This window comes from Balaenoptera musculus, chromosome 1 (assembly GCF_009873245.2).
Source record: "Balaenoptera musculus isolate JJ_BM4_2016_0621 chromosome 1, mBalMus1.pri.v3, whole genome shotgun sequence".
NCBI classification, from domain to species: Eukaryota; Metazoa; Chordata; class Mammalia; order Artiodactyla; family Balaenopteridae; genus Balaenoptera; species Balaenoptera musculus.
The window spans coordinates 42,581,000-42,604,132 of NC_045785.1; the positions used below are offsets into that span (position 1 = coordinate 42,581,000).

General features: G+C 35.7%; 1 protein-coding gene across 2 annotated transcripts in view; it reads left to right on the top strand.

Moving 5' to 3' along the window:
- C1H1orf185 (chromosome 1 C1orf185 homolog) overlaps positions 1-23,133 on the top strand; it is a 235,473-nt gene that overhangs the window by 197,386 nt on the left and 14,954 nt on the right. For both annotated transcript variants that reach the window (XM_036841669.1, XM_036841679.1), the window contains 2 exons: positions 11,311-11,416; positions 21,980-22,115. In XM_036841669.1, coding sequence (XP_036697564.1) covers positions 11,311-11,416; positions 21,980-22,115 — 242 coding nt within the window. The remainder of the gene's footprint in view (positions 1-11,310; positions 11,417-21,979; positions 22,116-23,133) is intronic.

Sequence of the window (23,133 nt, forward strand, 5' to 3'; positions counted from 1 at the left end):
GCTCTGTGGGATCTTTTTCATAAGAGCACTAATCCCTTTCACAAGGTCTCCACTCTCATGACCTAACCACTTCTTGAAGGCCCCACCTCCTAAAACCATCACATTGGGCATTAGGATTTCAACATATGAATTTGGGGGGCACAGAAACATTCAGACCAAAGCACTGAGAATATAACTCTTATTTTTTCCATTTTACTCTAGGTGCCTTTTACTTCTTTTTCATACCTGGTTGCACTGGCTAGACCCTTCAGTGCAGTGTTGAATAGAAGTTGTAAGAGTGGACATCCCTGTATTGTTACTGATTTTAGGAGGAAAGCATTCAATCTTTCACCATTAAGTCTGATGTTTTCAATAAATGACTTTTATCAGGTTGGGGAGCCTGATAACTAGGATAGAGGTTCCCTTCTATCCTAGTTTCTGAGAGCTTTTTTTTTTTAAATCAGGAATGGATGTTTCAAAATTTTTCATGTCTATTGACACAGATCCATATTGATCACATGGATTTTCTTTTCTAACTTCTTTTTTTTTTTTTTTTAAATCATCACCTTTTTTGACGAGGATTCTTTCTTTCTTTCTTTATGGCTGTGTTGGGTCCTCACCTCTGTGCAAGGGCCCTCTCCAGTCGCGTCAAGTGGGGGCCACTCCTCATCGCGGCACACGGGCCTCTCACCACCACGGCCTCTCTTGTTGCGGAGCACAGGCTCCAGACGTGCAGTGCAGGCTCAGCAATTGTGGCTCACGGGCCCAGCCACTCCGCGGCATGTGGGATCTTCCCAGACCAGGGCTCAAACCCGTGTCCCCTGCATTGGCAGGCAGACTCTCAACCACTGTGCCACCAGGGAAGCCCTCTATCTTCTTAATATGGTGAATTGCATTGATTGGTTTTTTCATGGTAAACCAACCTTGTTTTCTTGTGATAAACCCTACTTGGTCATGATGTATTATCCTTTTAATATAATGTTGGACTTAATTTGCTAAAATATTGTTTAGAATTTTGCATCTGTGTCCACAGATGCATTTTGCATATCTGTTCAGTTTGTAATTTCCTCTCTTTCTCTCTCTCACTTCTCTCTCTCTCTCTTACTTCTCTCTCTCTCCCTCTTTTTTTCCCTGGCTTTGGTATCAGGGTAATGTCAGCCTCATAGGATAAATCAAAAAAGAATTCTCTTGTCTTCAAATTTTTGGAAGCATTTGTGTAGAATTAATACTATTTTTTCCCTTAAAGTGTTTGGTAGAATTTACCAGTGAAGCACCTGGACATAGAGTTTCTTTTTAAGAACTTTAACTACAATTTCAATTTATTTAATAGATGTGTATCTATCTATGTTATCTATTTCTTCTTGAGTGAACTTTGAAAATTTATATATTTTAAGGAATTTTCCCTTTCATCTAAGTTGTTAGATTTATTAACATAAAATTGTTCATAATATTGCCTTATTATTCTTTTAATATCTGTAGAATCTGTAGTAATGTAACATCTCTCATTTCTTTTTTTTTTATAAATTTATTTATTTATTTTTGGCTGCGTTGGGTCTCTGTTGCTGGGCTCAGGCTTTCTTTAGCTGTGGCAAGCAGGGGCTACTGTTCGTTGTGCTGCATGGGCTTCTCATTGCAGTGGCTTCTCTTGTTGCAGAACACAGGCTCTAGGCATGTGGGCTTCAGTGTTTGTGGCATGCAGGCTCAGTAGTTGCGGCTTGTGGGCTCTAGAGTGCAGGCTCAGTAGTTGTGGAGCATGGACTTAGTTGCTCTACAGCATGTGGGATCTTCCTGGACCAGGGCTCAAACCCGTGTCCCCTGCATTGACAGGCAGATTCTTAACCACTGCACCACCAGTGAAGCCCTCTCATTTCTGATATTGATAATTTGTGCCTTTTTTCTTTTTATTGGTCAGTCTAGCTAGAAGTTTATCAATTATATAGATCTCAAAGAATCAGGTTTTTGTTTCATTGATTTTCTTTATTGTTTTTCTGTTTTCTATTTCATTGGTTTTCACTTGGTCTTTAGATTTTTTTCTTTTCTTTACTTTGGGCTTAATTTGCTCTACTTATTTTAGTTTTTAAGGTTATTCACACATTTTTTCCCTAATACTGCAGTTTTTTGGTATTGATTTTCCCCTACATACTGCTTTAGTGGCATCCCACAAATCCTGATATGTTGTGTTTCATTTCATTTGGGTTGAGTGTTCTGTAAATGTCAATTACATCCATGATGACACATGGCTTCCAAAGTTCCCTGGGGTTCATCTCCATCCCAGTCAAGCCTAAAGGGAGAAAGAACATGGAGAAAGGTGCTTGGGAGGTTTCTATGACATCACTTCCATTCAAATTCCATTGGTTAGAACTCAGTCGCATGGCTTCACCTAATGGTATGGGAAGCTGGGACATGTAGTCTAGCCTTTTGCCTGGGGAGAAGAGGAAAATACATTTGGACAAACAGCCAGAAACCTCTTTCTATTCTCTGGAAGGGCTTGTATAAGATAAGAAATACTTGAATCATGGGTATACAGTAGAAATTGTAAAGTTATTGGGTCCTGCTGTTTTCTTTGGGGGAAATTTTGTAACTGTTGATTCAGTTTAATGGATACATGTTCATTTAGGTTTTCTATTCTTGAGTCACTTTTTGTAAGTCACTTTTTAGGTATATATAATTTAGTATAAGTTTTAGAATATACTAGCATAAATTTGTTGAAAGTATTTTCTTATTTTAATTTCTGCTGTAACTGTAATTATGTTCTTTCTTCACCTTTGAAATTGTTTACCTGTGCCTTCTTTTTTAAAATTTGGTTACTCTTACTAGAGATTTGTTAATCTTGTTAGTGTTTACCTAAAATCTTAATATTTTTTCACTAATTTCTGTTCTTTTTTATTTCCTTCCTCCACATTATTTGGACTCACTTTGCTTGTCTTTTTCAACTTGCAATTTGAATGCTAAGCTCATTTTTTTTTCAGCTTTTTTTTCCCCCTTGAATTTGTCTTCAGCTTTGTTGCTGAAAGCATTTATACATAGTGCTTCATTATTGATTAGTTTTATGTAATTTCCAAATTTCCATTGATTTCTTCTTTAATGCAAGAGTTATTTACAGTGTGATTAAAAATTTCCAAGTATGGCAGCTTTTCCTAGAGTATGTATTAGGTTACTAATTTAAAATTAATTATATTATTGTCAGAGAATGTGGTATCTGTAATAATCCTATAAAACTGTTGAGTCTTCCTTTATGGCCTGGTATATGCATGCTGTTTGAGATGTCATCTTCTTTACTATGTTAGTAATTCCTTGCAACATTATCTTATTTATTCCTTATTCTAATTATGTGAGACATAATATGACTCCCATTTTTCAAATAATAACATTAAAATCCAACCAGCATAATAAGTATCTCTTCCAAGTACAAGTTCTTCCTACTTAGCTTTGTATTCAATCAGAGCAACCACCAACTAAAAAAAAATCAGTGTGGTCAACTTTTTATACCAGTTGCATATGAGCCCTGCTTATATTTCATTATAGATTTTTAAACCTCAGGGTAAGGATTCATTCTTACTTCAATGGCCTTTTATCCCTCCCTTGGTGTCTCAAACAGTATCTCACACATATTTGGTGTTCAATAAGCATTTGTTGAACTGGAGTAAACCTGAGACTGAAATCTGGCAAAACCCTAGGAGAGTATAATAAACAGGTATTGAATACTCAAAAAATAAAACCGAACATTCAGTTCTGGAATCACTACAAAAGATAATCTGAAACTACTCCTGACACAAATATATAGTAATTCTGGTTAAAGATATAGGCATAGATACAGATAAGTAACATCTATATCCATGTCTATATTTATCTATATCCTTTATATATCTATATATATCCATATGTAGATATGTTAAAGGATATGTGTATATCTAGCTATAGATAGATAGGTTAAAGGATAGACAGACTGGGGAAGAGGAACCTATAAAGGCAATAACATTATAGACAGAGAAATGGGAAAAAACCAAGTGAATTAATTTTACTTATGCCAAGGTAAGAGAGAGAGAGAATGGTCAATAGTGACCTTTCAATTGTGTGTTAATGAAGTTATTAATGACCTTGGGAATAGAAGTTGTGAAGTAGAAATTCTCATTTTAAGAGTTTTGGCTGCAAATGGTAAGAAAAGGATCAACTGTAAGCTGGAGGTTACTGTGCATAGAGAGAAAGTTTTGTTTATCTTAAGGTGAAAGAGTCATACCCTGGTTTAGGATTTAATATCTTTGGCTAGCTATCTCTTACTCATTCTGTAAGATTTAGCTCAGGTGTTCTCTAAGAAACTGTTCCTGCACTTAGTCAAAGTGCCTCTGTTGTCTTAGTGCTGTCAACAAGTCATTATCATAGCAATTAGAATATTGTAACGAATATTCTGTTTAAATGTTGTACCCTCCAGATTTTAAACTCTATGACCATGTGTTACTTATCTTTTAGTCACCAATTCTTTTTTGTTGTTGTTGTTCGTTTATTTATTTATTTATTGGCTACGTTGGGTCTTCATTGCTGCATGTGGGCTTTCTCTAGTTGTGACGAGCAGGGACTACTCTTTGTTACAGTGTGCAGGCTTCTCATTGCAGTGGCTTCTCTTGCTGCAAAGCACAGGCTCTAGGGCATGTGGGCTTCAGTAGTTGTGGTGCGTGGGCTCAGTAGTTGTAGCTCACAGGCTCTAGAGCACAGGCTCAGTAGTTGTGGCACATGGGCTCAGTAGTTGTGGCTCATGGGCTCTAGAGCGCAGGGTCAGTAGTTGTGTCACATGGGCTTAGTTGCTCCGCAGCATGTGGTTTCCTCCCGGAACAGAGATCGAACCTGTGTCCCCTGCATTGGCAGGCGGACTCTCAACCACTGTGCCACCAGAGAAGTCCTCAGTCACCAATTCTTGGCAAGGGTTTGGCAATAGAAAGTTCTCAAACCATGTTTAACTAGACTATGGAGTTTTTAAAAATTTTTCTCCTATCTTTTTACAGATCTTCCTGTATCTGTATTTTGTATTTATTTCTTCCATTATAATGACTATAATACCTTTTTAATTACACTTATTCTTTTTCACATATATGAACTTCCTACTAAACCACATACCTACGGACTTCCCTGGTGGTCCAGTGGTCCACACTTCTACTGCTGGGGGTGCAGATTTGATCTCTGGTCGGGGAACTAAGATCCCGCATGCTGAGTGGCACAGCCAAAAAAACAAGAAAAAACCCACATACCTTTATTATTCATTTTTCTAATACTAACATCTAGCACAGTGCCTATAGTTTATTCATTAAATAGTCAATCATTTTTGAGTAACCAGTCATTATTCTAAACTCTAAGAATACCAGAGTGAAAAAGATTTATCTTCTGGTAGAAGAAGACAGACAATAGACAGTAAACCAATAAGTAAAGAAGACTATTTATTATAGCAATTATTAAAGACAAAGAAACAGGGTCATATAATAAAGTGACTGTTGAAAATGAGGAGTCATTACTTTAGATAGCATACTTAAGGGCAGAGTCAAGAAAGTAAAAATCCTACCTCTGTATATAGTGTTTCTTTAACTTATATATTGACTAAATCTTCAAAGTGAGAGGGGATCTTAATGATCATAGAGTCAAGCCTTTTCATTTTACAGATTGATTTATAGATAAAGTGTGATTTGTTGGAGGTATTAGAAAATATGTAATTTGTCTTTCTCTTGGTAAAGTGGTTTGGGAACTTTCATATTCTCTATAGCTCACTGGAATTCCCCTGAGATATAAATGGCCCATTTAAACCAAGGACTAGAATGGTGTTTTACTAATCACACCTATTTTCTTCCCTAATGGAGAATTACAAAAAGGATAAAGAGGAGGGAAGAGATCTTAAGGAGGAGAAAGCTAAATAGGCTGTAAACACAGTGATAACAATAGAGAAGTTGCTACAATGAGACTTGTACAAAGTAAAGGAGTCAAGAATCACATATGAAGATTAAAAATTTTTGTTCCTGATTTTTCTAAGATTCTCATGCTAGAAAATCTGAATGTACAGAAAGGTCTGGAGTGGAAAATTATAACTAAGCCCTTACCCCAGGAGTAGCCAGTATTGATTATTTACCTTATAAAAGTATGTTTTTCCCTCTTTCTTTTCTTTCTTTTTTTTTTTTTTACAAAATTGAGATCCTATTGTTTTTATATTTTTTATATTTGAGAAAACCAGAAAAGTAAAAAGAAAAGGACAAAGAATAACAAACATTCATGTAATCTTCTACTAAATAAATATTTTTTCATCATATAAACTTCAGATTTTTAATTTTTTAAAGAAAACATTACAGATAAAGTCTTAAGTTTATATTCAATCCATAGTCCCATTCCCCTCATTTCCTCCCCAGACACAACTAATATCATGAGTATGGTGTATTTAATACTTCTGTCACATTGTTTTTTAAAAAGTATTATTTTGTGTTTCCTTTTAATGTGCATAAATGGAATCAGTATGTGATTAGAATAATTGAATATAAATTTATGGAAATCGCTTTATTCACTGAACACTAGGTTTTTCAATTCTATTTATGATGATACATATCGATCTAGTTTATTCATAAGTCATAAGTTTTAAGCTTGAATTTTCACTGAACACATCTCTATAACCAGCACCCTGTTCAAGAAACAATATGTTAATTACCAGCATCCCTGAACTCCCCCCGATGTCTTTGTTTGCCTTCTTTTGCCCAACATTATTTATGAAATTTATCCACTTTGTTGTGCATAGTTGTACTCTATTCTTTCTCATTGTTATAGAACATTTTGTTTCTTTAAATCAATTAAACTTTTAAAATTTATCCGTTTAACTATCAGTTGGCCTTTGGGTAGTTTCCAGTTTGTGTCTCTATCAACATACACACATAAAAGTGATGCTATCAACATTCTAGCATATATTTTTAAGAAAATATATATGTACTTCAGTTTGGTATATATCTAAGAATTGCTGGGTCATAGGGTATGTATATGTTCAGCTTTAATAATAGTGCCAAACAGTTTTCCAAAGTATTATAGAAAATTACATTCCCACCAACAGTGAGTGAGAATTCATGTTACTCTGCCACCTTGACAGCACTTGATATTTTCCATCTTTTTCATTTTAGGCATCATACAGGGTTGTCGTATTGACTCGTTGTGGTTTAATTTGCATTTCTGTGATTATTAATGAAGTTTTCATATATTTATTGGCCATTTAGATATCCTGTTTTACGATACCCTTAAGTATTTAGCATTTATACTTAACTGTTTCTCTAACAAAATCTAAAGATATTCATTGTCTATACTAGGTAAGGATGGACTTTAGCAATTTTTTAATTACTATTGTCCCTCATTTATTGGTTGTATGCCTTTGAGCAAGTTACTTAACCTCATTTTTGCCTCATCTGTTTCCTCATCTGTAAAGTGGGGAAATAATAATACTTAGCTTATAGAGTTGTGAGAATTAAATGAGTGAATATATATATAATCACTTTGAACGTGCCTGGCATATAGTATTTGCTGTATAAATATTAGATTATTATTATTGTTGTTATTGGTGAAAGAATAGACAATGTATACCAAGGGGACAGAATAGAGATTCCAGAAATAGACAGAGACAAATATAGGTAGCTGATTTTTGACAAGGGTGCAACAGCAACTCTATGAAGAAAGGATGGTCTTTTCATCAAATAGTGTTGGAATCACTGAATACACATATCCCAAAACAAAAAAAAACAAAAAAAACTTGACCCCTGCCTCTCGCCTTATGCAAAAATTAATTCAAAATGAATCATGAATTAAATGTAAAACATAAAACTAGAAATATTTTATAGGAAAACATAGAAGAAAATCTTTCTGACCTGCAAAGAGTTCTTAGATACAGTCCATAGCACAAACCATAAAAGAAAAACGTTGATAAATTGGATATCACTAAAATTAAAAAGTTTTGCTCTGTGAAAGACGCTATTAAGAAAATTGAAAAGACAAGCCACAGCTGGGAGAAAATATTTCCAAATCATGTATCTGACCAAGGATTTGTATCCAGAATATATAAAGAATTCTAAAAAATCAGCAAAGATTTGAACAAATACTTCACTGAATAAGATATATGGATGGCAAATAAGCATGTGGAAAGATGCTCAACATAATTATTCACTAAGGAAATGTAAATTAAAACAGGGGTCCCAAAAGAGAGAATAGAGAAGTAGCAGAGAAGCAATATTAAGAGATGCAGCTTAAAAAAGGTTTTTTCTTTTCCTTTTTTTAAAGGAAGATACCACTGTATCTCCACAGTAAGATACCACTGTGCATCTATTAGGATGGCTGAAATGAAACTGACAATATCAAGTGGTAGCCATGATACAGAGTAACTGAAACTGTTGTATTTGCTGGTGGGAAAGCAAGACAGAACAACCACTTTGGAAAGCAGTTTGGTAGTTTCTTATAAATTTGAATATATACTTGCTATATGACCCTACTGAAATAAAAACTTATGTTCAAATAAGCAACTGTATGCAAATGTATAGTATGCCTTATTCCTAACAACCCCAAACTGGAAACAACCAAACGTCTCTTAGCTGGGGAATAAACTGTGGTCCATCTATAAAATGGAATGTTACTCAGCAATAAAAAGAAACAAACTACTGATACATGCAACAACATGGATGAATCTCAAATGCATTATGCTAAGTTAAAAAAGCCAGACTCAAAAGACAACATGCTGTATTATTCTATTTATATGAAATTCTGGAAAAGGTAAAAACATAAGGATAGAGAATAGGGATGGAAAATAATCAGTGGTTGCCAGCAGTTAGTACTTGACTACTAAGAGGCTGTACCAGGAAATGTTTTGGGGTGATCGAAGTTTTCTGTAACTTGGTTGTGGTGGTGATTAAATACTTCTTATATTTGTCAAAACTTACAGAACTGCACACACACACTCACAAGTGAATTTTAATATGTGTAAATTGAAAAAAAGTTTTTTAAAGAAAAAACCTTCTGGGCTTCCCTGGTGGTGCAGTGGTTAAGAATCCACCTGCCAATGCAGGGGACATGGGTTCAATCTCTGGTCCGGGAAGATCCCGCATGCCGCGGAGCAACTAAGCCCGTGCGCCACAACTACTGAGCCTGCGCTCTAGAGCCCGCGAGCCACAACTACTGAGCCTGCATGCCACAACTACTGAAGCCTGCGTGCCTAGAACCCGTGCTTCGCAACAAGAGAAGCCACCGCAATGAGAAACCCGCGCACCACAACAAAGAGTAGCCCCCGCTCACCGCAACTAGAGAAAGCCCGCATGCAGCAATGAAGACCCAACGCAGCCAAAAATAAATAAATAAATTTTAAAAAAGGAAAAGAAAAGACCTTTTTAAGCTGTATCTCTTAATATTGTTTCTCTGCTACTTCTCTATTCTCTCTTTTGGGACCCCTATTAGTTTTATGCTATATGCTCTTAATCTTTTCCAAGTCTCATAATTTATCATATTTTTCACTTTTTTATGAAATTGGGTGAATCTCTCAGTATTATCTTTCATTTCATTAATTCTTTGTATTTAAAGAAACATGTACTCCATCTTAAAATTTTTAAATTTATAATTTCCAAGATTCCTCCTTGGTCCATTTTTGAGTTGGTCATTCACCACGCCAGAGGATGGCTTGGTCTGGGAATTGTCTCACTGATATTCTCTGCTTCTTCTAGTTAATTCCTGCTTCCAGATCTCGGTGCCTAGCATGCTTGTGGTTTTAGCTCCTACTTATTTCTGTGTGTTGCTTTTCTTCTTTTGTCCATAGAAATATTTATCTTATATTTGAGTACAACTATATCTTTAAATTTTTTTTAAATATGTGTTTTATCTATCTTGCTTTTATCATTTAATACTATCTGATATCTCCTTATACCACTATGCCTGTGATCCTCAACTGAGGGCAGTTCTGCCCCTCAGAATGCATTTGGTAATGCCTGGAGATATCTTTGGCACAATGCACAGGACAGTCCCTCACAACAAATTATCTGGTCCAAAATATCTATGTTTTTTCATATATAAAAATGAAAACTGGAGGTGTTTTTTCATACTGTATCACTTTGATAAATAGCCTTATATAATTTTTTGTACCATTAATTAATTTCCAAATGTAGATATTTCTGAACCCAAAGAAAACTAAGATTTGAGAGGCACCGTCTAGAAAGTTGGAAATTACTTAGAAAACAACAAAAGTATGGGAACAACAAAGTCTTTATCACGTCATACCCTTAGTGGAACTTATATGTTCACACATAAAGATCTTCTATTAGTTTTATACTTTTAAACCTCTTTTTCCCCAAACAATATACTCCTAAGTTGTCTTAAGGCCCTTCAAATTCTATACAGCCTTCTGTGAAAGCTTTCTACAGCTTGCTTTATGCTTAGGTAGCAGATTTCAGAATCTTAATGAATACTTGACCAACCTAACTATAAATATCTCATGCTTTCTTTATTCTTAATTCTTTTTAATACATACCAGTATTGAGATGTTTGGTGGCAGGGATACGATAATAGAAAAAAACAGAGGACTGCCTTTAATTTGCTGCATGACCTTACTTCACTTACTGCTTTCACCTGGGCCTCAGTTTTATCATCTGTAAAATGAAGGAGTTATACCATATAATTCCTGTAGGCTTTTCCAGTTATAAACCTGTGATATATCATTATTTACATTGCTTTTATTTAGCTTTTGGCTATGATCTTTTACTGTTCCTGAGAAAAAGTAGAGATAAAATGTTTAAAGATTTCTAAGATCTTTAAAAATTCCTCATATTTGTTCTTCACTACCCTCATCTACCTCCTTGTAGTGATTGATAATAAAAATCTTAAAATGGAAATCCTCTTATGTTGAAGGACTGCAAAGAATGATACTGGAAAAGTAGCATAAAAATTCACAGCTGGACTGGAAAGGGAGACAAGTAGATAAGAAGAAAGGAGGTGACAGCTGTATAAAAACAAGCAAAACAGGTCTCAAATTTTGGTAGGGTCAAACAAAAGTGCCCTGGGTGCTAATGAGGATGAGGCCCCATGTAATTCTCAAACTCAGGGTCTTGAAATTTATTAGAATTGCAAAGGACCAGAATTCAGGTCTCCCAACCTCCTCATTAATGTCTTAAACACTACATTATGTGTTATTATGTGTTATTAATGCACATTATGTGTGTTTTTATGGGTGTTAATGTGTATTAACACACATTATGTGTTATTAACACTACATTATGTGTTAAGCTATTATGTCATTTAATTTTACATAGAGAATGAAGATACATGCCTGAAATAATCTTTTATAATTTATTTGTATAGGTTTTTTTAACCACTTAACCTATTTTCTGGGTGCTGGTGCTGTTACTTTGGGAATTGGTTTCTTCGCTTTGGCATCAGCTTTGTGGTTCCTGATTTGCAAACGAAGGTAAGATTTATTAGAACATTTGACTTTCTTTCTTTTAAAAATTCAGTGAAAGATTTTCTCAAGTGGTATTAAATTTAAATAACTATAATGATATTGATTCTGTAATTTGATTGGGGAGAGAAAACTTTACATGTTTAGAGTAGCCTGAAAAGAGAAGTCCTAGTAGTATAATAGTCCGAGCAGTATAATAGCAATCTTCATGCATTAAAATTTTAAGGAATAACAAGATCTATTTTATTCTGTAGAAGACATGGGTTTGAATTATAATAGAAAGCTAGAAATTTTTTTAAATTTTGACTACTAATTTAGAGGTTAAAAACATTACTGAGAGAAAAAGACTCTCTTTCTTTAGGAGATATTTAAGAAGAGAGCTGACAGAATCTCTGGTATGGTCTAAATGTAGTCTTTTGCTGGAGATGGAAAAAAGATACTTGATACCTCAGTTCCTTTCAACCCTAAAATTTGGTGTTTTTTATTATTTAATTGGTTCAGTATTTGCTTTGGCTCATGTTAAAAAATTTAAATTGTAATACGATCTTCCCACACACTCTTCCAGTATTCCCTATTTCAGCAAATGAATACATACTATCTATCCACTTGCACAAGTCAGAAAACCAGAAATTATTCACTAATTCATTCTTTCACAGACTTGCAGTGCCACTGGGAGGAGACAGATAATTAACAAATAAAGTGGTCAGGGAATGTCTCTTCAAGTGGGTAGTATTTAATCTGAGACTTAGGTTAAAAAAAGAAGCCAGACATGTGATGACCCTGTGGAAGAGCTTTTTTCTAAGCTAATGGGATAGCAACAGAAACTCCAAGTAGGAATGATCTTGGTATTGTTCAGTAAACAGAAAGAAAGTCAGTGTGAGTAGACTGAAGTGAGAGGGAAATAATGATGAGATTAAAGAGGGAGATAAGGGTCAAATCACACAGGAATTTGTAGGCTAAAACATGGAGTTTAGATTTTATTATTTCCGCCATCAGAAGGTTTTAAGCAAGGGAATGACATTATCATCATAATAATAGCTAAAATCAAGTGTTTACTGCACACTGTTCTAAGTGCTTTATATGTAGCTATCTCATTTAGACCTCATAACTGCCCCATGAAGTTGCAGTAATATTATCCCCATTTTAAAGACTACAATACCACCTATAGATGATTTACATTTTAATAACACTTAAAAATTTGAGATATAGATTTTAAATATATGATGTTGAATTTCAACAAATATATTCCCATGTAATCACAACCCCAGTCAAGATACAGAAATTTTCCATTATCCTGTAAGGATCCGTCATCCTGCTTTCCAGGAATTTCTCCCCACCTCCTACCCAGAGGCAGTCATTATTCTGATTTTTATCACCATAGATTAATTTTACCTATTCTTAAACTTCATATAAATGGACTTTTTATGTCTGCTTTTTTCACTTAATATAATATTTTTGAGATTCATTTATGCTGTTGCATTTATCTGTTCATTCTTTTGATTAATGAGCAGTATTACATTGTATAAATTTACCTCAGTTTGTTTATCCATTTTTCTGTTAATGGACATTTAGGTCATTTCCAACTTTTAGCCCTTAGGAAATAAGGCTGCTGTGAACATTCTAATCTTCTTGTACATGTGCTTTCACTGCCCTTGGGTAAGAGTGGAATTGGTGGATAATATGATTAGCTTCATAAGAAACTGCTAAACAGTTTTCCAAGATGGATGTGCATTCCCATCAGCAATGTATGAGAGTTCTGATTCATATTTTTAAAAGATTTTTCTTATGTCTCTATAAATCCTGTATGTTAATGGAGCAAGAGTAAAAGCAGAGAGGCAAGTTAGGAGGCTACTGCGCAGTCCATGTTAAGGATGATTGTGTCTTAGACTAATATGGAAGTAGAGGAGATGAAGAGAAGGGGCTGGACTTGGGGTAGTTTTGCAGGTAAAGTTAGCAGGTCTTATTGATAGATTGGATGAGGTAAGGAAAGATAAGTGAAATGGCAGAGTTAATGCTAATACCTACATTTTTATCATGAGCAACTGAGTAGTTAATCATGCCATTTACTGAGATGAGGAGGTGATTGGGGGGGAAACAAGTTGAGGGAGTGGTGGTAAACTAGGAGTTGTATTTTGGATGTAAGTTTGAAAGCCTATGAGACATCCAAGTTAAAATGTTAGACAGTCAGATATACATGTGTGAACTTCAGGGGAGAAATCAGGGCTGAAGATTTAGGTTATAAGTGTATAGAGGGTATATAAAATCATACAACTGGGGGGCATGGAGTCAAGATGGTGGAGTAGGAGGACATGGAGTTTGTGTCTCCTCACAACTAGGGCAACTACCAGACCCTGGTGGGTGGCCTTGACACCCAAGGGGATGGGAGGAACCCCCAAGTGACTGGGTAGGATGTTGCGGGGAGTGAGGGAGGAAGAGAAGTGGAGGTGAGATGGTACTGGCACCCCTGAGGGGTGGCTGGGAGAGGGAAGGAGTTCCCATGCCTGGAGAGACCCATTCACCACAAGGGGATTAACAGGGACAGGGAGAGACCCTCAGGGGTTTGGAGGATCAGAGGGGAATGCGGCCAGCATTTCCCCTGCCCACTCGGGCCCCAGGGAGCATGCTGGGGTCCCAGGTTTGGTCCTCCACCTTCTGAGGACCCTCCATCCACATGGGTCCTGGGGACGTGGGAATGAGAGAAGGGGGAAGAGTAGAGGTGAGCAGGGAGGGACCCTAGGGGATCTGAAGATCGGGGGAATGGGACTAGTGTTCCCCCACCCACTCGGGCCCCAGCAAGCCTGCTGGGGTCCCGGACATGATCCTCCACACTCTGAGGCCAGAGGCAATCTGATCCCCCTCCAGCCATGCTGAGCCTAAGCCCCACCCCCCATTCCCACCAGGGCCTTTTCCAGCCATGTCGTACTGAGCCCAGACACCACCCCCCACCTAAACCCTGCCCCTGCTTAAGCATCGCCCCACACAGCCAAGGCCTTTTCTGGCCCTTTTTTTTTTTCCTACTATTGTGGTTCTGTTTTACCTTTCAGTTGTTGTTTCATTTATATTTTTATTTTTTCTAATATATCTGTTAGTGTTCTAAATTTATTTAATTTTTATTCCTTCTTATTGTTCTGTTCTTTTTTTTTTTTTTTTTTGCCATTCCATGTGGCTTCCAGGATCTTGGTTCATGGGCTGGGGGGGTCAGGTCTGAGCTCCTGTGGTGGGAGCACCAAGTCCGAACCACTGGACTAACAGAGAACCTCAGACCCCAGGGAATATTAATCAGAGTGAGGTCTCCCAGAGGTCCTCATCTCACCACCAAGACCCAGCTCTACCCAAGTGTCTGCAAACTCCAGTGTTGGAAGCCTCAGACTAAACAACCAGTAAGACAGGAGCACAGTCCCACCCATCAAAAAAAATGAGATGACAAAAGAAATATGTTACATATGGAGGAGCAAGGTAAAAACCTACAAGGCCAAACAAATGAAGAGGAAATAGGCACCTACCTGAAAAAGAATTCAGAGTAATTATAGTAAAGATGATCCAAAATCTTGGAAATAGAATGGAGGCACAGATCAAGAAAATACAAGAAATGTTTAACAAAAACCTAGAAGAACTAAAGAACAAACAAACAGTGATGAACAACACAATAACTAAAATGAAAATACACTAGTAGGAACCAATAGCAGAATAACCAAGGCAAAGAATGAATAAGTGAGCTGGAAAATAGAATGGTGGAAATAACTGCCAAGGAGTGAATAAAGAAAAAAGAATGAAAAGAATTGAAGACAATCTTAGAGACCACTGGGACAACACTAAATGCACCAACATTCTAATTATAGGGGTCCCAGAAGAAGAATAGAAAGAGAAAGGGTCTGAGAAAACATTTGAAGAGATTATAGTCAAAAACTTCCCTAACATGGAAAAGGAATTAGCCACTCAAGCCCAGGAAGTGCAGAGAGTCCCAGGCAGGATAAACCCAAGGAGAAATATGCCAAGACACATAGTAATCAAATTGACAAATATTAAAGACAAAGAAAAATTATTAAAAGCAACAAGGGAAAAATGACAAATAACATACAAGGGAACTCCCATAAGGTTAACAGCTGATTTCTCAGCAGAAACTCTACAAGCCAGAAGGGAGTGGCACGATACATTTAAAGTGATGAAAGGGAAGAACCTACCACCAAGATTACTCTACCCAGCAAGGATCTTATTCAGATTTGACAGAGAAATTAAAACCTTTACAGACAAGCAAAACCTAAGAGAATACAGCACCACCAAAGCAGCTTTATAACAAATGCTAAAGGAACTTCTCTAAGTGGGAAACACAAGAGAAGAAAAGAAACTACAAAAACAAACCCAAAACAATTAAGAAAATGGTAACAGGAACATACATATCAATAATTACCTTAAATGTGAATGGATTAAATGCTACCACCAAAAGACACGGACTGGCTGAATGGATACAAAAACAAGACCCATATATATGCTGTCTACAAGAGACTCACTTCACACCTAGGGACACATACAGACTGAAAGTGATGGGATGGAAAAAGATATTCCATGCAAAAGGAAATCACAAGAAAGCTGGAGTAGCAATATTCATATCAGATAAAATAGACTTTAAAATAAAGACTGTTACAAGCAATAAGGAAGGACACTACATAATGATCAAGGGATCAATCCAAGAAGAAGATATAACAATTATAAATATTTATGCACCCAACATAGGAGCACCTCAATACATAAGGCAAATGCTAACAGCCATAAAAGGGGAAATTGACAGTAACACAACAATAGTGTGGGACTTTAACACCCCACTTAAACCAAAAGACAGATCATCCAGACGGAAAATAAGGAAATACAAGCTTTGAATGACACAATAGACCAGATAGATTTAATTGATATTTATAGGACATTCCACCCGAAAGTGGCAGAATACACTTTCTTCTCAAGTGCACATGGAACATTCTCCAGGATAGATCACATTTTCCAAGGTCACAAATCAAGCCTCAGTAAATTTAAGAAAATTGAAATCATATCAAGCATCTTTTCTGACCACAATGCTATGAAATTAGAAATCAATTACAGGGGAAAAAAACTGTAAAAACACAAATGCATGGAGGCTAAACAGTGCATTGCTAAATAAGCAAGAGATCACTGAAGAAATCAAAGAGGAAACTAAAAAATACATAGAAACAGATGACAATGAAAAAAAGCAGTTCTAAGAGTGAAGTCTATAGCAATTCAATCTCACTTCAAGAAACAAGGAAAATCTCAAATAAAAAATCTAACCTTAAAAAAAAAAAAAAAAAAAACTAACCTTACACCTAAAGCAACTAGAGAAAAAAGAACATACAAACAAACAAACAAACAAAACCAAAGTCAGTAGAAGGAAAGAAATTATAAAGATCAGAGCAGAAATAAATGACATAGTAACAAAGAAAACAATAACAAATATCAACAAAACTAAAAGCTGGTTCTTTGAGAAGATAAACAAAATTGATAAATCTTTAGCCAGACTCATCAAAAAAAAAGGGAGAGGACTCAATATAATTATAAATGAAAAAGGAGAAATTACAACTGACACCACAGAAATACAAAGGGTCATAAGAGACTACTACAAGCAACTATATGCCAATAAAATGGACAACCTGGAAGAAATGGACAAATTCTTGGAAAGGTACAACTTTCCAAGACTGAACCAGGAAGAATTAGAAAATATAAACAGACCAATCACAAGTAATGAAATTGAAACTGTAATTAAAGATCTTCCAACAAACAAAAGTGCAGGACCAGATGGTTTCACAGGTGAATTCTATCAAACATTTAGAGAAGAGCTAACACCTATCCTTCTCAAACTCTTCCAAAAAATTGCAGAAGGAGGAGCACTCGCAAGCTCATTCTACAAGACCACTATCACCCTGATACCAAAATTTAAAATATCACAAAGAAAGAAAATTACAGGACAATATCACTGATGAATATAGACCCAAAAATCCTCAACAAAATATTAGCAAACAGAATCCAACAACACATTCAAAGGATCATACACCATGCTCAAGTGGGATTTATCCATGGGATGCAAGGATTCTTCAATATATGCAAATCAACCAATGTGATACACCGTATTAACAAATTAAAGAAAAAAAACCATATGATCATCTCAATAGATGTAGAAAAAGCTTTTGACAAAATTCAACACCCATTTATGATAAAAACTCTCCAGAAAGTTGACATAGAGGGAACCTATCTGAAAGTAATAAAGGCTGTGTACGACAAACCCACAGCAAACATCATTCTCAATGGTGAAAAACTGAAAGCATTTCCTCGAAGATCAGGAACAAGACAAGGATGTCCACTCTCGCCACTCTTATTCAACATAGTTTTGGAAGTCTTAGGCATGGCAATCAGAGAAGAAAAGAAATAAAAGGACTACAAATTGGAAAAAAAGTTAAACTGTCATTGTTTGCAAATGACATGATACCATACATAGAATATCCTAAAGATGCCACCAGAAAGCTGCTAGAACTAATCAATGGATTTGGTAAAGTTGCAGCATACAAAATTAATGCACAGGAATCTCTTCCATTCCTCTACACTAACAACAAAAGATCACAAAGAGAATTTAAGGAAACAATCCCATTTACCATCACAATAAAAACAATAAAATACCTAGGAATAAACCTACCTAAGGAGGCAAAAGACCTGTACACAGAAAACTATAAAACACTGATAAAAGAAATCAAAGATGACAAAAACAGGTGGAGAAATATACCATGTTCTTGGATTGGAAGAATCAATATTTTGAAAATGACTATACTACCCAAAGCAATCTACAGATTCAATGCAATCCCTATCAAATTACCAAGGGCATTCTTCAGAGAATTAGAACAAAAAAATTTACAGTTTGTATGGAAACACAAAAGACCCCAAATAGGCAAAGAAATCTTGAGAAAGAAAAATGGAGCTGGAGGAATCAGGCTCCCTGACTTCAAATTATACTACAAAGCTACAGTAATCAAGACAGTATGGTACTGGCACAAAAACAGAAATAGAGATCAAATGTACAGGATAGAAAGCCCAGAGAAAAACCCACGCACCTGTGGTCACCTAATCTATGACAAAAGAGACAAGAGTATACAGTGGAGAAAAGACAGTCTCTTCAATAAGTGGTGCTGGGAAAACTGGACAGCCACATTTAAAAGAATGAAATTACAACACTCCCTAACACCATACACAAAAATAAACTCAAAATGGATTAAACACCTAAATGTATGATTGGACACTGTAAAACTCTTAGAGGGAAACACAAGAAAAACACTCTTTGGCAAAAATCACAGCAAGATCTTTTTTGACCCACCTCCTAGAGTAATGAAAATAAAAACAAAAATAATCAAATGGGACTTAATTAAACTTAAAAGCAAAAGAAACCATAAACAAGACAAAACGACAACCCTCAGAGTGGGAGAAAATATTTGTAAATGAAGCAATGGACAAAGGATTAATCTCCAAAATATACAAACAGCTCATGCAGCTCAATATCAAATAAACAAACAACCCAATCAAAAAATGGGCAGAAGACCTAAATAGACATCTCTCCAAAGAAGACATACAGATGGCCAAGAGGCACATGAAAAGATGCTCAACATCACTATTATTAGAGAAATGCAAATCAAAACTACAGTGAGGTATCACCTCACACTGGTCTGAATGGCCATCATCAAAAAATCTACAAACGATAAATGCTGGAGAGGGTGTGGAGAAAAAGGAATCCTCTTGCCCTCTTGGTGGGAATGTAAATTGATACAGCCACTATGGAGAACAGTGTGATGGTTCCTTTAAAAACTAAAAATAGAACTACCATATGACCCAGCAATCTCACTACTGGGATATACCCTGAGTAAACCATAATTCAAAAGGACGCAGGTACCCCCGTGTTCATTGGAGCACTATTTACAATAGCCAGGAGATGGAAACAACCTAAATGTCCATCGACAGATGAATGGATAAAGAAGATGTGGTACATATATACAATGTAATATTACTCAGTCATACATAAAAAGGAACGAAATTGGTTCATTTGTAGAGGTGTGGATGGACCTAGAGTCTGTCATACAGAGTGAAGTGGGTCAGAAAGAGAAAAACAAATATTGTATATTAACTAATATATGTAGAATCTAGAAAAATGGTACAGATGAACCTATTTGTGGGCAGGAATAGAGATGCAGACACAAGAACCGATGGGTGGACGTGGGGGGAAGGGGAGTGTGGGACGAATTGGGAGATTAGGACTGACATATATACACTATCATGTGTAAAATAGATAGCTAATGGGAACTTGCTGTAAAGCATAGGAAGCTCAGCTCGGTGCTCTGTGATGACCTAGATGGGTAGGATGGTGGTGGGAGGCAGGGAGGTCCAAGAGGGAAGGGATATATGTATACATATAGCTGATTCACTTCATTGTACAGCAGAAACTAACACAACATTGTAAGGCAGTTATACTCCAATTAAAAAAAAAAGTCATACAACTGGATGAGACTAACCAGGGAGTGATTGTTTAAAGAGAACAACATAGGACTGGTCTTCAGCTCACCAATATTTAGGCATATAGAAAAAGAGTAGGAAGAATCAACAACATCTGAGAAGGAAAAGCAGAAAGATGTGTGGTGTCAAGGAAGTCAAAATTAGAAAATGTTACAAGAAGGAGGCAATGACCAGTTGTTAAAGGTTGAGAAAGATGAGGATAGAGAAATAAGTTTTGGAATAGCAACATGGAAGTTATTGGTAGCCTTGAACAGTTTTGGTGGAGTGATGTGTTCAGAAGCTTACTTTTGTGTAAAATACAAGAGAAAATTCAGACAAGTACATACATCCTTTTAAGAAGCTTTTTTTTTTTTTTTTTTTTGATGTTGGGGAGTTGCTGAAAGGGGCAGAAACTGGAAGAAAATGTGAGGTCAAGGAAGGATTGTTTTGTTTTGGTTTTTTTCCTTGAAAGACGGTAGACATGCTTGATATCTCCCTCTCTCTTTCCCACCCCTACTAAATTCGAACCATCACCAAGTTGTATTTATTTTACTTCATTAATTGCTCAAATCTATCCATTTCTCTCCTTTATCATTGCCACTACCTTATCCAACTTATCATTATCCCCCACATAGTCCTACAGAGTTATAACTGACCCTTTACCTATACTCCTCATTTAATCTTCTTTGCACTTCAGCCAGATATTTTCCAAATGCAGATCTGATCAAGTCACCCCACCCTTCCACCCCATTCCCACTACATTATAAAGGACTTGCTATTGCTTTTAGGATGAAGACAAAGCCACATGACTTTTAAGGCCCTACGTGGTCTGCCCATGCATACTCTCCAATTTCATCTCCACCTTCCCTCTTGCTTTCTGTGCTTCTGCTACACTGTCCTAATCTGGCCACTAAGTCTTTGCACTTGATATTCTCTCTGACTAGAATATTCTTACTCCTACAACTCCCCTCCTCCACTACACTCTATCTAATAACTACTCCCATTTCTTCAGATACCTAATTCAATCATCTCATCCTCAGAAAAGCCTTCCCTGACCTCTCTAAACAAGTTAATTCCCTTTCTTATATACTCACAGAATACCAGGTAGCTTTCCTTGATAACACTTTCCACAGTTGTAATTTTTCATTTTCTTGTGATTGTTTTATTAATACCTGTCTTCCTTGCTAGTGTTTAAGCTCCATGAGAGCAATGACAGTTCCATGAGTATAGTGGCTGTGCTTTTTTCCCCCTGCCATTGTATATACAACATCCAGCATAATGCATGGCGCATAGTAAGTACTCGGTAAATATTTGTTAAGTCAATTGAATTCAATAAATGAATGAATTTTAATTGTTAATACCACAATAAATAACATAATAAGATCTCTTGAATTAATTTGGAAAATTTCTAGTACCTCGGAAAGAAGAAAAGGCAATCAGCATTATTTTTTAAATTGTTAAGTTTAGAATTACTATTAGAGACTACATTCCTTTATACTTAATTGTCTTTGATCAGCTTTGATCAGTTTACTTGCTGCTTCATTATTTCTAACCCTCTCTCAAAATTACTTGTGGCTGCATGCATAAAGATCACAGGTACTCTTCCCTTGTAAGTCATTAGTTTCAATTCAGTTTCCTTCTACTTACTTTTGCCAGAGACATTATTAAATATAAAATTGGCCACTGAGTTCCATTTCATTTAATTTCCTTTGCCATTAAAGGCAAATCTATGAAAAGACTAATTGACATTAAAGTCGATTAATTATCTCACAACCAGAGAGAAGGTTATCAAAAACTGATGGCTAATCTTCAAACTGGAAATATTAACCCTGTGAAGAAGTAGCTTAATTTATGTTCTATGAACAAAATAGGTGTAATGAAATCAGTGACATATGAAAAGGGAATATATAAGTTGATTCGTGCTTTTAAAAATAAATATATAATATATTCTGATTTTAAAACGTTTATGTAGAACTGTTGGAAACAGAATAATTTTGTTTTATAATTCATGTTTAATAATATTCTCTATAAAATATTTTTCAGAGAAATATTTCAAGATTCCAAATTTAAAACAATTGATGAGAGATGCAGACCAAGACCATCCAAGGCAAAGATTAAATCTCATTCTCAGTGTGTTTTTATTTCTCGAAATTTTCATACTGGAAATTTCCAATTACAGGTAGTGTGTAATATTTTATAGTAATGTTTTCAAATAATTTCTTTTGACACCATGTCATTAGCGTTGTTGTCTTTAAATTATTTAAATTATCCACTATTATTTTTAAATTTGAGGGACAATAACAAGGAGCTAAATTTAAATTACCCAAACTAGTTAGAGTTTATATTACAGGAAACTGAAAGACTAAATGAAAATGTCTCCTTCTACAGTTGCTTCTCTGTATCTCTAGCCTGAGAACCTGTATTCTCCATATTGGAATTGTTACAGGGATGCAGATAAATGGCATAAAAAAAAACAAAGCAAAAATTGCTAAGCCTATCAGAAGAAAGAGATTTGGAGATAAGAGGATACTCAGATAACCAAATAACCTAACCAAACCAACTAATTGAAATTAAATACAAAATACTAATTGAAATTAATAAGGGTTTATTAAGGCTTCATTACATTCTGAGCTCTGGGCCCTACCTATTGAGGATAGTAAGATACAAACCCTACCTTAAAAGTGCTAGTGTAGTACAAGTGGGAAAGGCAGACACATAATTAACTTTCTGTTATATGGCATCAAAAGAGTTGTATGGACAAAGTAAAACAAGGGAGACACCAGTAGAAATTTAAAACTTTGATATATCTAAACAATGCATTATTAAATTTTATATGTTTTGGACTCTACGTCTAATATAGTCTTCCCTTTTTCTATTACATTTCTGAGACTCATCCAGGTTGGTGCATATACCCATCGTTCATCATTTTTTATTGTTATGTCATATTCCATTGTATTAATATATCAAATTTTATGTTATGGACATTTGAGTTGTTTTCAGTTGGTTTTTTTAAAGGAAATTTCCATAGGGAACGTACCTAACAGTAGAATCACTGACTCATGGGGTTTGTGCATGTTTAATATTATTAGATAACTTCAAATTATTTTCCAAAGTAGTTCTGTCAATATACATTCCCCTCAGGCATGCATAATTGCTAGGATTGCTCCATATCAACAAATACTGATGTTCCTAAGCTC